At 38.1% G+C, this 16670-nt stretch overlaps 2 protein-coding genes across 2 annotated transcripts in view; both read left to right on the top strand.

The window, feature by feature from the left end:
* Positions 1 to 70: 70 nt before the first annotated feature.
* LOC134803503 (GDP-fucose protein O-fucosyltransferase 2) lies at positions 71 to 1477 on the top strand. The gene has a single exon (XM_063776303.1). It carries the CDS (start codon positions 152 to 154, stop codon positions 1328 to 1330), a length of 1179 nt encoding a protein of 392 aa, XP_063632373.1. The 5' UTR covers positions 71 to 151; the 3' UTR covers positions 1331 to 1477.
* A 1752-nt stretch (positions 1478 to 3229) lies between these two features.
* LOC134803438 (double-stranded RNA-specific editase Adar) overlaps positions 3230 to 16670 on the top strand; it is a 59779-nt gene continuing 46338 nt past the window's right edge. Inside the window, exons 1-6 of the mRNA XM_063776256.1 lie at positions 3230 to 3334; positions 3974 to 3990; positions 4642 to 4732; positions 10618 to 10685; positions 13477 to 13620; positions 15316 to 15472. Of these exons, the coding sequence (XP_063632326.1) occupies positions 3301 to 3334; positions 3974 to 3990; positions 4642 to 4732; positions 10618 to 10685; positions 13477 to 13620; positions 15316 to 15472 (511 nt within the window). The 5' untranslated portion in view covers positions 3230 to 3300. The remainder of the gene's footprint in view (positions 3335 to 3973; positions 3991 to 4641; positions 4733 to 10617; positions 10686 to 13476; positions 13621 to 15315; positions 15473 to 16670) is intronic.

The raw sequence follows: 16670 nt of genomic DNA on the forward strand, positions 1-16670 counted from the left end.
ATTTTTTTCGACATCTATTTAGGTATTTCCGAACGAAGCAAACAAAACTGACAGTACACATTTAAAAAAGATAACATAACCTCCAATAAGTAAATTGTTTTTAGGAATTTAGTTTATTACTGTGAATTACATTAGTATACAATAGTATAAAATGGTGTTTATTTTCGTTTTGTTTATAAATCTGCTATTTGCTGCTGCCCAAGACTGGGGCTACTGTGATGCTTCCTCAAAAAGTTGCGATCTCAACGAAGACGAACAAAAACTCATTTTCTATGATGTAAATCCACCAGAAGGCTTCAATTTACGTCGTGATGTTTACATGAGATTCGCTATAATGCTCGCCGAAGCCCAGAAGCATGGAAAACGGAAGGACTGGCAGTTAGTTTTGCCACCTTGGTATCATTTATACCATTGGAAAATATCACGCAAACCGACTCCATGGGGCTCTTTCTTCGACTTAAACTCTCTTAAATCGTACGCCCCTGTAACTGAAATGTACGAGGTGATGAGTAGAACTCCCAAACTAACCATTGACAGATTGTATGTACTCCAAAACTATGAAGATGCGTTTGAAGGTGGCCATTTTAAAGAGAAGTGGGAAATTAGTAAAGATGACTGTCACTACGAAGGTTTTTGGGGCTACAACAATATAACAGTAAAAGAGAAGATTTGCGTTAAATTTCAAGGGAAAATTTCCAAATTATGGGAGCTAGTACAACTCCATCCGGAGGACACTAAAATAATGTTTTCACACGGAGAAATACCGTTACACGACTCATATGGTACTAAAAGTTTTTGGGACTGCAGATGGAGCATGAAATTTAACAATAAACTCATGCAAATTGCATCAAAATATATCGCAGATAACTTGAATTGTGACACTACATATTTAAGCATACACTGGAGAAGGCAAGACTTCATTTACGGTAGAAAAGATTTTGCCCCATCTATTGAGGGTACGGCTAAACAATTAGACATAGCAATCAAAAATAACAATTTAAAAATTAATAAAATCTTCATAGCTACCGACGCATATAAATCAGAAATAGAAAAACTGGAAGAGCAATTAAAAATACTTAATTATAAGCCTATTCTATACATACCTACTAGAAAAGATATAGAATTATATGGAGATGGGGGGATAGCGATAATAGAACAAATAATATGTTCCCGGAGTTCATATTTTATAGGAACTCATGAAAGTACATTTACGTTCCGCATTCAGGAAGAACGAGAGATCTTAGGGTTTGATAGTGTAACCACTTTTAACCGTTTGTGTCCAGACAAGGGGAAATGTGACAAGCCGTCAAAGTGGACTATTGTACATTAAGGCCTCATTCGCATGAGTGCTTGTACAACCATTAAAAAAGCATTTGAATGACACAAATGGATACATGTGTATTTATTCACAATGATGCGTTGGTGGATTTTCGACTTTAAGTGTTGGTTGTTAAATCTAATTTAGTGTGCGGATGGATTTAAGCTCTTTTTTAATGCGCGTTGAAAAAGCGCCACCACCAAGCACCACCTCCAAAATCTTGATAAGTTCACTTGACAGGCGTGGCTCACTCCGCGTTTTCCATCGCGTCGCTACAACTACATGCGGTCAACACCAATTTTGATGTCGAGCAGTAGTAATTGCCGCGCACCGCAATTATGGAACGGGCGTCTGCTCGCGCTTGCGCCACCTTGCAGTCATATCTGTCGTAATAGACGCGTTTTGTTAGAAAGTGAACCTTCTTTACCTAGTACTATTATTTATTCTGTGACTGTGGGATGGGGTCGAAAGACTCCATGCAAAAGTGTAACTTGTAAGTAAAGCATACTTTTTTTTATCTATTTAATAAAATCAATGGAAATCTAATTCGAAAATGCTAAAATTATATACAGCGTATAATATAAATGTAACCTAAAATTAAAACTACCTACAAAACTAAACTAACATTAAAATAAACCTACTTAAAAATTAAACAACAATAGAAAAAATAAAATAAATAAAAAAAAAAGCTTTATTACAAGTTACACTAGTTATTTAAGCAAAATGTGAGAAGCAATACACATTGGACAAAGAAATTGGATTAGTGGAATACCACCCTAAGTAAATAATTTAGAGGCTGTTGCATAATATCATATAATATTGACATATTGTTGAAAATAATATGTACCTAATTTTATACATTTATTTTATATTGTATTTATTAGTGCATACAAACTTAATATAATAATACATACCTAGAAACAAAACATGACTAATCTACAAAACTTAAAAACTAAGGCTAAAAATAAATAAAACTAATCTTAATTATCGGCTTATCGATTTCACTGGTGACCGAAGAGCTGGCAGCTTTCTCGCTCAACGTATTAGCTTCGCAATACAGCGGGGAAATGCTGCCAGCGTCCTCGGCACCATGCCAAAGGGGCCCAATTTCTTAGACGTATTTTAATTTTATTTAATTTTATTTTATTTAGTACTTATTAGTTTTAGTTTTAATTTAGTTTTATTTTATAGATAAGTTAGTTTATTTTATTTTTAATGTTTGTATCTACCTTATAAATAAACCTTTGGTTTATCTTAATATAAATAATTACAAACTATACCCCTGCGGAATGGTGCCGTAGATGCTGGCAGCATTTCCTCGCTTTATCACAATACTTATATTAAATTTTATCTTTAATGTATATCTTGATTCCTCTTATGTGCCATATTAATTTACTAATTTTCTTATAAATCTGTAAGTTTACAAATTACGAAATAAACATTTTTTTTGTAATTTATGTTTTATTTTATTTTGTAGCGTAAATATTCGTGTTGAGGCATTAATGCCGCCTTTTGTATCAATTTTATGAGCAATAAAGTTTAAAATAAAGAAATCGAGAGACGAGAATGGTGGTCAAGCAGATTAGTACGGGAAGCCGGGGGCTCATTATGCATAAAAATTTTCTCGCCAAGTGGCATCTAGCGTAAAAATTTGTAAGCACACTATGATAAAGCTTAGTAAGTGAAGCTAATGATACTGCTATTCGACACTAGATGGCGCTAAAAATCTAAATTGAACTACATTTGGGTTGATACAAATAAAGTAATTTTATTTAATGGGTTATCTATCATCAAATATATGCTTTGTTGGATTGACTTAAGGTAGAAAATCACTTATCTGTAGTATTGACGTTATGTAAAATAACGCATTTAGCTTGGACATTTGTGTTGTGTGAAATTTTGCAGATACAGGTTTTTGTGCAAATTGTAATTCGTCTTAAAAAGCATTATTTAGATACGATCGAAATAAATCTCCACGTGTTATGGACGACAATGCAACTGATTTCACTAAAAACGGTATGTAAATCGTGTTATTTACAGAAATATACCCAATTTATGAATAGTAAACATAACCTTGTTTGGAAAGGGTTTTATAACATTTAACGTTTTTGTTTGGAAAACTAATTGTTATAAGATAAACAATAGCTAGCCACGTTATTTAAATCCATTTTTAAATTCAATTCTTTATCAGGCATTTTGTATTCGTCCATCAAAATGGCATAACATGAATGCCGCGCCAAAATGGGCAGAATTTTTGTATTCAATGTTTCATGTCTATAAGGATGAATAAAATGTCCCATTGTATTATAATTACATTGCTAGTCTGTCAAAGCATCATTGTGCATCCGTTTTGACCCGCAATGTTATCAAATAAGTATGTAGTTATTTTCATTATTTATCGCTGTTCGCAAATTTTATTCCAGATATTTTTAGTAGCATTCAATTCATTTCAAGTCTGATAAGCGTTCACCTTTTCCGTTCGTTCAGATGTTATTCAAACGCGCGTGTTGTTTAGATTTTAAACAAGTATTTACATTAAAATATTTTGTTTTTGGTATGTTTTGTGTAAAATAACAATAAACTAGTTTAGATAATGCAAGTAAATAAGTTTTTACTTAATTATGAAGTGTTAATGAAAGTTGTTTTTTTTTTCAGATAATTTTGAAAGTTGGGTAAGTGTAAAGATTGTGTACTTGTAAACGGTATATAGGAACAGCTTAGCTTGGTACTTCCAATACAAGTGTGATGCACCGCAATATGACTTATCTAGCCATAAGCTTTACCTGTAGGAAGAGCAACGGGAAGTCCCACCTGAACCATTGTAATTGTACAGTTAACTGTTTATTTAATAAATAAAATATCTTTATTACAGAATATTTAAAAAATCCATACAATATTGTTAGTATCATATCATTACAGCTACATGTTAGTAAGTACATTAAAATGAATCATTAACATTATACATTTAGGTAAATAATTGACACAATGTTCTGACAATTGACAATGGGATCAAGAAATTATTTAAACAAGCAATTCTTGTTTATTCATATATGTATTTCGGAAATGGCTTCAACAATTTCGATAAAATTTGCTATATAGGGGTTTTTAGGTTCGACAAATAGATCTAGCTAGGTCTTATCTCTGGGAAAACGCGTATATTTGAGTTTTTATATGCTTTCCGAGCAAAGCTTGGTCACCCGGATACTAAAAGTGATTATTATTCAACTCAAAAATAGGTTGACCTAGCAGAAGTACTATACAGAAGTACCGACACACTTCTAAAAGTACTTCAACTCCAGCTAACAGTTTCATGTATGTTGCAGACATCTAGCAGAGATATAAGCTCTACATCGGACTTCGTGATGCCGGTGGAAGAGACCATCGGGCAGAAGAGACCTTACCCTGGTCTGCGGTGTGAGTATCTCTTGAATGAATGATCGTTTATTTGCATTAAACAAGCGTGTATGTACATAGGTGTTCAATATTTCATTACAGGACGATTCTTGTTTTGCCATGACTGGCGTACAAATATTACTAACTAGCTAAACTAACTACATATATACAAGTAAAGCAAAACTTACACACTACACTACATATACAGATATGTGTGGGTGTGGGACACATCTGTATATGTGTGGGTGAGGCGTAGCACACTATAGGGTCATTGCGCTAGTTTTCGTCCACTTGACGAAATTTGAATATAAACCTTATTGCTGCACAAATTTGGACTTATTGCAATCCTTAATATCTAAACAATTTATCTATCTACATAAAAAATATATTTCGCAAGTACCAAATTATAAATGAAATGTATTATTTGCTAATCCGTCAAGTGGACGGAAACTGACGCAATTACCCTATATCTTATTTTTACTGCTGCTGTGATGTTTTACAATTTTTCTAAGACAAAAAAGTTTTCATTAGCCATATTAACACTGACATAATCATTTATCCATGTACATACAGGGTGGAACATTTCTAGGGACTGAGCTGAAAGGATAGTGTTATCTAAGTGATCTACAATCGAATTATTATAATCGTAATGCTGGATTAAAATGAAAAACAAAATCATTAAAATAAAATATTTTTATATTCAGTGACAACCCTACGAAGCTATTTACATTTTAACTTGACACATGTCATTCAATAGGATCTTGTTGCTAGGGTTGAAACATACAGATTTTTGCAATAATGTTTAACAAACTATATCTCAAAAACGATTAGAAATATTAACGATTTTTTTGATGAATATTAATGATTTTTTTGATATAGATTTCTCAACCACTATATAATAGGATAGTTGATAGCACTGCCTTATTTTTTCTTCTTAGGTAAAACTAGGCTAAAAAGGAGAAATATGGCAATTACAAACATTGTAAATAGTTAATATAGATTAAGTAGGTATAGTTATTAGTTAGTATAGATTTTAAGTAAACAAATATTGTACGCCTGACAGGCAAATTATAGTGAGTCCACTAAAATACATATTATGTAATCCACCTTTCTGTAACACCTATAATTATGCAATAAATGATTATCTTATCTTATCTTATCTTATCTTAACGTGATTAATAAGTGAAAAACCTAAACGATTCCCTGTTTGCATAAAAGTCCCTCGTATTATTCCACCCGATATATTTTTTAAATATATTTATTCATTTTCATTTTTAGTTTAAATCCTGTGTCGAAAGATGGCAGTAAATTGACTGTGACTACAAAATTTACAATAAGCCTCTATACACTATTCTCTTTGATTATTACAATGTGGTATGAGAAGGGCCTACCGCGAACACCGAAGTTCGCAAATTTGTGGGCAACTCTATCTTTTATTCCCAATTAAGGCGTAATTAGAGTGACAGAGATTTGCGAGCTTCGGTGTTCGCGGTAGACTCTCAGTTTCCTTCCGTTGACCTTTTCCTCCGCAGTACCCCACCCCTACCGCCCCCTCTCCCGATTCCACCGTAGTCTGCACCGTCTCTACACATTCCTGCAGAATGAAGAAGGTAATTTATTATTCAGAGAATGGGGTTGGCAACTGCCAAAGGTTTGCATAGATGGCGCCATCATAGCTTGCCCCTTGTAGTAGCATCAAGCTACTACAAAAGGTAAGCCAAATGGCTTAAAAGGCTGGAATCCAGGTAATAAAATTCCAAAATAAATATCAAGAATTTCACATTGAGTCAGGTTATTTTTACGAACTGTCAAAACGATTTTGCGAAACACTAGCTTATGACGTCACGATAAAGAAATTGAATAGAATTGAATTACACGATCAAATGACCTACTCTTTATTGTTTTGTACGGGTTTTAAAATAGACATCGTCACTAAAACTAACTGTTGTCTACGTTTCTCTATTAATCTGCTGGTGCTTTATTTCATGCATGGTGTAAAATAATTTATTTTAAATACAGTCAAATACCCTATTCTAAACTCTGTATCATGGTCTAATAAAACATGGTCTTCTATTCCCAGAGTGACACAGGCCTACGTCACAATAACATGGCCGCTATATATAGCGCTATCGCATATTATCATATAGCGCTGTCGCATGATGACGTAGGCTTGTGTCAGTTAGGTGACCTAGAAAAGACGGGAATAGAGTACCAGGCGGAGTATATTTACTACATTTACTTAAATAAATGTAAACAAACAATTTGTACATTTTCAAGTACATTTATTGGTTAACCAACCAAATACAAAACCGCCTGGATCTGTCACTGAACGACCTGACTTTAACCTACATTATTTGATAGTGTAATGTTTTCATCTAACCCTCAACTGGCTTAAGAGCCAACGGGAGTGGCCATTTCTCCATACAAACGTACTCCTCGTTTTCCTCCGTGGTTTTTGAAGCTAGAGCAATGATTTTTTAAACACAGATTAATATTGTCAATATCTGTGTCGGACCGTTTTGCTTTTTTTGATATTTTTGTTTTTTAAGGCGCTTGAGCCCTTCAAAAATGGCCAAAATGGCCTAATTGACTATGCCGCAATGAGAGGCGTGGCATTCAAAACTGATATCAATTAGCCAAAAAAGCAAAACGGTCCGACACAGATAATTTCATAATCATTTAGATTTCCAAATTTGGTTACTATTGGTTAAGTTTTGGAGGAGGAAACAGAGGAGTACGAAACCTCGATTTTTGAGATTTTTACGCAGGATTTTTCGCCTTGTCCTTATCGCACTACTTTTAGGTGCCGCTTCCGTTAGCGAGACGGGTATATTTACCTAAAATATTTAAAACTCAGCTCCTGTTTCGTCTTAAGGAGCCATTTGGGGGTAGATTTTGTTTACTTTTATTTAAATACCTAAGATACAGACGGGATTGACAGGGCAAGCTATGCTGGCGCCATCTAGTAAATACTTCGACCGGCCAACTCCATTCATTAGAGCTGAGAATAGACATTGTTAGAGTCAGACCAAGCTGACTTGGCATTGATTTTGATAGCGCTGACTGTGCAAGTGTTATTTCAAACGTCAAAGTACATAGTATTAAATTATAGGTCATTTTATCAAGAATTTACAGTATTTTTGGAGTAACCCGTAATTTTAAGAGCGTTTCTGTATTTTCTGTAATTTTTATATATCGTGACCTTTTTTGCCAGTTTTGTGTTATTTCTACTCAGAATCACGAGCTCTTTCGATCCTGATGGGATTTAAAAATGGCCCAGATTTTTTTTCCTATTGTGTTACCATTTTCCCACATACTTTGTATGGCGGTAACAAAAAGGAAAGTTTGAAAAATTTATGAAAATTTTAGGACACTTTTTTGCTCCTATAAGGATGAAAAGGGCTCGCGATCCTGACTAGAAATAACACAAAAGTGGCAAAAAAGGTCACAATAATAAAAATGGCAAAAAATAAAAGAAACGCTCTTAAATGCGGGGTAATAGGTATACTAAAAAAAATGCAGTTAAAATTAAATGCAGAAGGCACTTTATTTTTGCAAAAAAGCAGAGTTTATTCGTAGCTATTCCATTTTATATAAAAAAAAACATTTGGCATTATATCCTTACGACCATAATCCCATTATCCCATTCGAAACATATCTTATAAAAGTGGGTAGTTTTTTGACCACCTACATTATTATACCATGCCACCTACCCTACACTGTCATTTATAATATCCTTGTGACAGAAGATGTAATTTTACTTTTTTCTAAATAATACTTGATGTAATTTTAAATTGTATTTAATATTTAAAAGTTGATTTCGGCATATACTTGTGTTATTAACGATCTCAGTAGTTTGAGGATTTTGTGTAGTCGTTTTGTGTTTAGTCAAAAATACGTTAAGGGAGTTATTTTTAACCCCCAAAAAGAGGGGTGTATCTGTGTGTCTGTAACTTTTTAGCTCCAAAACGGATGAACCGATTTGAGTGTGATATAAATCTAAAATCTTGTCGGGTCAAGATGGTGCTCGTGTGCCAATAAAAGACGTCATATATCTACAAGATTTTCATAATTTATGACAGGGTTTTTTCTTTAAGCATTATTAATTTAATTATAACCAGGATTCTTTATTGTGTAACTAAGATTGTTCTAAAGTTGAGGTAGTGGATAATTATTTTCCATCGTATTTTCACGGAAACGTACGAACGTGTCTTGCAATTTCCTCAGTCTCGGTACAAAAAGTACTGAGGTTGACTGAAATAGCAAGACACGTTCGTACGTTTCCGTGAAAATACGATGGAAAAGAATTATGCACTATAGTTCGTTTTTTTAGCATTAGAAAAAAGGTAAACAATATTGATGTGTCTTTTAATTGAAAAACACGTTTTAAAAATAAGTCACGACATAAATTGAACAATTATGAATCATATACGATTATTTACATTCTTTTGCTTTCATAATTAATAGTTACTATATTTTAAAAGCGTTTTTCAATTAAAAGACACGTCAAGATCGCGTGTAGTCTTTTTCTAATGCTAAAAAATAAAACCGGCCAAGTGCGAGTCGGACTCGCAAACGAAGGGTTCCGTACCATTATCTATAAAAACGGTCACCCATCCAAGTACTGACGCCGCCCGACGTTGCTTAACTTCGGTCAAAAATCACGTTTGTTGTATGGGAGCCCCACTTAAATCTTTATTTTATTCTGTTTTTAGTATTTGTTGTTATAGCGGCAACAGAAATACATCATCTGTGAAAATTTCAACTGTCTAGCTATCACGGTTCGTGAGATACAGCCTGGTGACAGACAGACGGACGGACGGACGGACAGCGGAGTCTTAGTAATAGGGTCCCGTTTTACCCTTTGGGTACGGAACCCTAAAAACGAACTATACATCTGTAAATGATTTATCGGTTTACAAGTCATACAACGTACTTTCCTAAATTACTGTAAATATTGAGATTGTTCATAACGCATAGAACAGTAAGACCTAGTTTAATAATGGAAATTGAGGATTTGGAGGTCTTGTACCCTCTGGACAGAGTGGAAGGTAAGTCCCATAAGCAGACATGGGAATCCGCGGGGCAAATTGTGAATTAAGACTTTATGTTTGTGCACTTATGGTACTAATTGCTACAACATTTAGGCTGTTTTAAAACGATTAGGCAATTAAAAACTTATTTTTAACTATTTTGTTGTAATTAGTACCACAAGTGCACAAACATAAAGAATTAATTCATAATTAGCCCCGCGGATTCCTATGTCCGCCCATAAGTCCAGTTACAGTCCGCGCAGCGTAAGAATTGATTTTTGAGTTTTATAAATAGACCCTTATATAGAACTAGCGACCCGCCCCGGTTTCGCCCAGGCTACATAAAACCTTAACAAATTATACACCTAAACCTTCCTCAAGAATCACTCTATTGATAGATGAAAACCGCATGAAAATCCGTCCAGTAGTTTTTGAGTTTATCGCGAACATACAGACAGACAGACGCGGCGGGGGACTTTGTTGATGTATTAAATTCTTTTAATAGATTTGTGTGTTTATATATTTTTGGACTTTATTACACGTCAGTAATTAAGAAAACATATTACATATTTTGGAACATAACAATTTCCGCATTGATGTGAAAACAGTATGTGGTCACACTCACACGGTATCAAAATCACTACGTTCGGGATTCTATTGTAGAATCCATCGCTTAATTCAGGATTCAATGTACGCCGTTGACGGAAATATATCATTTTGATCCCTTGTAACACAAACTACTATTACACCTCACTGTACACATATACAATGCTTACTTTTCCCTACCGTCCATAAAACAATGAATTTTAGGTTTAGACTGTATATCTTTTCTACAGTCCATAACTTTTAGCTAATTACATATGTTGTGTACAGATGGCGCCCCTCCTGCTAAACGCGCGCCCACCATACGCCTCGGGGCTGGCTTCAAATGGAACCTGCAGGTGTGTAATCATTTAACTAATTTTACAGTACATCTGGTGCTACTTTACGACACCGTGTGCTATAATAAGAGATGCGGATGCGGATATTTAAAGTCTCACATCCGCGGATGCGGATGCGAATGTCAAGATTAGGTATTTAAAAAACGTTAAATATTACATTTTTAGTAGTTTTTTATTAGAAAAAACGAAACGTTTAGTATTTGAGCAAGAATTGAGGTGCGTTATATTTAATAAACAGTAACTTGGCCGACTTTTCTGGATCTAGACGATTTCGTTATAGGTAATGACGAAATTACCTAGCACTCACGCCGCCGCTAAGACGTTCCTGTACCGACTTGTTCTACATCCGCATCCGCATAAGCTCCGCATCGATTTTATGCGGATGCGGATGTTGGAAATGGTTTACCCTTGAATTGCCGACAGACATTTCATCGAATGTTATTTCGAAGACAACGTTTCAAGTATTTTCATTTCATCGACAAGTTATTGCGTCGAATAATCGATACTAGTAAATTTAAATCGGGGACTTTTAATTGGTACTTTATTGACCCAAAAAAGAAAAACATAATAATAACAGCATAGGTACCTTCAGATCCACAATTGGTACTTGAGTTATTTTGCATATAGTTTATATCGTGGTATTTCTTTACGGGTTTGCTTATTTCATTTTGGATTGTATTTAATAAAATTTATTACACGTAAAATTATTTCAATCTGTAATATTTCGTTATCGAAACTAAAAGCAGTCACGTCAGTCAGCTCACTCTGCACGATTATAGCTATGTGGGTAGTTTAAGATATAAAATTGTTTTTCTGGACATACATAATTTTGAGAAAGCGGCAATTTTAAGTTTGCGCTCTAATTTTGAAGATATAATTTTACAAGGCTGCCATTTTCATTTTGGGTAAATTATAAATAGGTTGATAACAATAATTTAATCCGTTCATTTATGTGCAGGATCGCAGTTCTAACCTAACCTAAACCTACTTTGAAAACCGTTCGTTTCTGTGTGGGGTCGCAGTTCTAACCTAACCTAAACCTACTTTGTAGCCGTTCGTTTCTGTGTGGGGTCGCAGTTCTAACCTAACCTAAACCTACTTTGAAGGCAGTTTGTTTCTGTGTGGGGTTGCAATTCTAACCTAACCTAAACCTACTTTGAAAGCCTTTCGTTTGTGTGGGGTCGCAATTCTAACCTAACCTAAACCTACTTTAAAAGCCGTTCGTTTCTGTGTGGGGTCGCAGTTTTAACCTAACCTAAACCTACTTTGAAAGCCATTCGTTTCTGTGTGGGGTCGCAATTCTAACCTAACATAAACCTACTTTAAAAGACGTTCGTTTCTCCCCACACAGAAACGAACGTTTCTAACCTAACCTAAACCTACTTTGAAAGCCGTTTGTTTCTGTGTGGGGTTGCAGTTCTAACCTAACCTAAACCTACTTTGAAAGCCTTTCGTTTGTGTGGGGTCGCAATTCTAACCTAACCTAAACCTACTTTAAAAGCCGTTCGTTTCTGTGTGGGGTCGCACTTCTAACCTAACCTAAACCGACTTTGATAGCCGTTCGTTTCGGTGTGGGGTCGCAGTTCTAACCTAACCTAAATCTAAAATTCTTACAACAGAAAAATGTATAAATGTATAGTACGACATATAAAAATGTATTAAAGTAATACGTCGAACAAATGAATTGCAATGTTTAGTAGTTGTGCCAATTAAAATAATTTGAAACGAATTAGCGATCAAGTAATATTCGTAGAATAGTATTTCTACGTAGTAAGAAAAATTGAAATAAATACTATATGAAACAAAATAACGCCAAACAATATTACTAGTACTAACGTTTCGATGAATCGTTGTCGATGAAATAATATTCGATGAAAAGTTTGTCGGCAAAACAAGGGTACACCGTTGGAAATAATGCCGAAGTTCCGCGGTTGCGGATGCGGATGCGGATGTTCGCAACATCCCTGATAATAAGCACATTAAGTAACTATGTCGAAAATTTAAAGTGCCATGTACTGTAAAACGTTGTCCGATTCATGTGTGAATAGGTAACTTTCAACTAGTGTCGATTTTAAACACTCCCTTCGCTCGTGTTTTAATTAATCGCCACTAGTTTGCCAATTTCCTATTTATCGCACTTGTATCGTAATGTACTATAACACAACATTTAAGACTTAAGATCACAGGACGGACACGCCAGATCGGAAAATAGTTTTAATGTCTATGTGCGCACGACATGTATTTAATCGTATCTATGTGTATGTGTGTGTAAATTCTTAGGGCACTCAGATGATAATATTTACGCGCAGCCATGTTGCCACGGTACCAGGCGTGGCTCACTCCGCGATTTCGTCGCTTTGCTACAGGTAGCTACAAGTACATCCGTTCCACATCAATTTTGGTGGCTAGCCATGAGCCGCGCGTGGCGCTGTCGCCACCTAGCGGCCATATCTGTCCTGATCGTAACAGACGCGTTTTGTTAGAGAGTGAGTCTTCTGTACCTAGTACTATTATTTATTCTGTGACGGTACAGTCAAGTGTAAAAATATGGGTGCACTCATCATACTCAAAAATATGTCCCATAGCTCTGATGTCAGCGAATTAAGTATTATGGGACATATTTTTGAGTATGTTGTATGCACCCATATTTTTACACTGTACAAGAAAAAGTTATCAATTACTGATATTTACAGGCACCCATTGGTGTACTATGATAGGTACCGGATATAATGTCATTTCGTAAAGTTTTTTGTAGTTAGTTCTTTCTGTTATAAGGATTATTATGTTTTAGGCACTCGCCCAAGCAGCCAACGCGGTGGAAACCGGCGGCAAGTCACCAGTGTCAGCCCTGAACGAGCTAGGGGTCAAGGTCACGTACAGTGTGCTGCGACAGGGTGGCCCTGCGCATTGTCCAAGCTTCACTGTGGCTGTTACGGTGAGTGACGCAGCTATGGCGGTGGAGACAAGTCAGTGGCAACCCTGAGCTAGGGGTCAAGGTCACGTACAGTGTGCTGCGACAGGGTGGCCCTGCGCATTGTCCAAGCTTCACTGTGGCTGTTACGGTGAGTGACGCAGCTATGGCGGTGGAGACAAGTCAGTGGCAACCCTGAGCTAGGGGTCAAGGTCACGTACAGTGTGCTGCGACAGGGTGGCCCTGCGCATTGTCCAAGCTTCACTGTGGCTGTTACGGTGAGTGACGCAGCTATGGCGGTGGAGACAAGTCAGTGGCAACCCTGAGCTAGGGGTCAAGGTCACGTACAGTGTGCTGCGACAGGGTGGCCCTGCGCATTGTCCAAGCTTCACTGTAGCTGTTACGGTGAGTGACGCAGCTATGGCGGTGGAGACAAGTCAGTGGCAACCCTGAGCTAGGGGTCAAGGTCACGTACAGTGTGCTGCGACAGGGTGGCCCTGCGCATTGTCCAAGCTTCACTGTGGCTGTTACGGTGAGTGACGCAGCTATGGCGGTGGAGACAAGTCAGTGGCAACCCTGAGCTAGGGGTCAAGGTCACGTACAGTGTGCTGCGACAGGGTGGCCCTGCGCATTGTCCAAGCTTCACTGTAGCTGTTACGGTGAGTGACGCAGCTATGGCGGTGGAGACAAGTCAGTGGCAACCCTGAGCTAGGGGTCAAGGTCACGTACAGTGTGCTGCGACAGGGTGGCCCTGCGCATTGTCCAAGCTTCACTGTAGCTGTTACGGTGAGTGACGCAGCTATGGCGGTGGAGACAAGTCAGTGGCAACCCTGAGCTAGGGGTCAAGGTCACGTACAGTGTGCTGCGACAGGGTGGCCCTGCGCATTGTCCAAGCTTCACTGTGGCTGTTACGGTGAGTGACGCAGCTATGGCGGTGGAGACAAGTCAGTGGCAACCCTGAGCTAGGGGTCAAGGTCACGTACAGTGTGCTGCGACAGGGTGGCCCTGCGTATTGTCCAAGCTTCACTGTGGCTGTTACGGTGAGTGACGCAGCTATGGCGGTGGAGGCAAGTCAGTGGCAGCCCTGAACGTCGCGCTTTAAAGTACAAGTTAAAATGAAAATGCCCATATATACCCTAGCATCGGCATCAGATATCAGAATATACTTATACTCCAGAGATAAGTGTATGTCTTTACGTCCCACACACCTCACATGGCGACCCGGCCAGTGCGGCCTTATGCTGCACTGGCGGCGCGCCACGCCAGCGCCAGCCAACTGCCCTCGCGATCTCGGAATTGAAAATTGCACGGCCTTAGGTACAGTCACGAGCTTTAATTTGGGACCCATTTTCATTAAATGTTGTTAGAACGTTCGTAATGCTATAAGGTTGAAACTTCAGTTCGATGGTGTTGAAATGTCAAATTAAGACATTTAAAAGTCATAGCGAATCGACCCTTGGTATGATAACCTCTTTGCAAAAAGTCACAAATTGCCGTAATTGAGCGGTTGCCCCTAGAAACGTAAACGTATGTAAATGTCGATGGTAAACATTATGTCAATGAATTATGACACTGCGTTAAAATATTAGCTCTAAATAGCGTCAGTTCGCTACACGATATACAACCTTAGGTGGGTCCCGAATTAAAGCTCGGGACTGTACCGCTAGGCCGTCAACTCTCGAGCTATTCAGTCACCATCTAACCAAAATGTTGTGCAAGGTGGCGGACATGACATTCGAAGGCTGGGGCCACAGCAAGCGCGAGGCGCGCGCGGCGGCGGCGCGCGCCGGCCTCGCCGCGCTGCTGGCGCGCGCCGGCCGCGTGCTGCCCCGGCCCGAGCCCGGCGACTTCGCCAGCGACGACACGAGACACCCACGTAATGACACCTACAACCTTACCACTTAATCTAGACCAGGGGTCACCAAATGCCGGACCGCCGACCTATTTTTTTTTTTCGTATTTAATAAACTCAAGGAGAGACGGACCGCGATGGCCCTTTTATTTTAAGAATCGGACCCCTGATGAAACTAATTGGTGACCCCTGATCTAGACAGTTGGTGAATCTAGTATTCTAGAGTCTAGACCAAAGCGCGAGAAGCACTGACTCACAGTCTTAATTTGTGCGCATTCAGTTAATTTCGATTTCCTATGTCGCTCCAATACGCGGGACGTACAGAACGATATGCCTCGCGAGTAGGGTTGCCATATGGAAGAATTAAATGCCCTGATAAAAATCCGGACATCACCCTAAAAATCCGGACATTTCTTGTAGTAGAGATTTGGCGTAACTTGAACGACGCCCCGGCGGCGCGCTGCTCTCTGCGATGTACTGTATCGTGGATCTACTTTTCCCTTTCCCTTCGCCCGATCCCGTAGCCCCCCCTCCCCGGGCGCGCATTTTATTTTTATAAGGTCATTCCTAAAAATCCGGACACAGGCCAACTCCGGCCGCAATCCGGACAAAGGGTCAAAAATCCGGACATGACCGGACAAATCCGGACGTATGGCAACCCTACTCGCGAGGTAATTGCCGCCCGAATCAGCTCGGTCTTTGGGAACGTGCCGCGCTCGAGGCATTACGGCGAGTGTGTTTGCTTCGCCCGAGGCAAATATATATGTAACTCCGTATAAAATAAAATATCGTGGAGGGAGACCGACCTTTGTTCGGAAAACATATAAAAACTCAAAAATGCGCGATTTCCTAGAGATAAGACCTAGCTAGATCGATTTATCGCCCCCGAAAATCCCCATATAGCAAATTTCATCGAAATCGTTAGAGCCCTTTCCGAGATCCCCGAAATATATAAATAAACCACGGGTGACCCTAGGGCTGGCTCATTCCTACGCCAAAAAATAGGCATTGCTATTCAGCGTGGGAATGTAGCCAGCCTTATGGGCACCCTTCCGCAGGGGACAGATCTGGGGGACCCAAGGTGGGTAATTTAAGTTTTATTTATTTATTTTATTAGTTTTAATTTATTTAGATTATACTTAATTTTAATAATAGTTTATAAGTATTGTTAATAAATAATTAAATATACAAGAATTGCTCGTTTAAGTTTACTGTTGGTTAC

Source organism: Cydia splendana, chromosome 26 (genome assembly GCF_910591565.1).
Source record: "Cydia splendana chromosome 26, ilCydSple1.2, whole genome shotgun sequence".
In the NCBI taxonomy this organism is placed as follows: Eukaryota; Metazoa; Arthropoda; class Insecta; order Lepidoptera; family Tortricidae; genus Cydia; species Cydia splendana.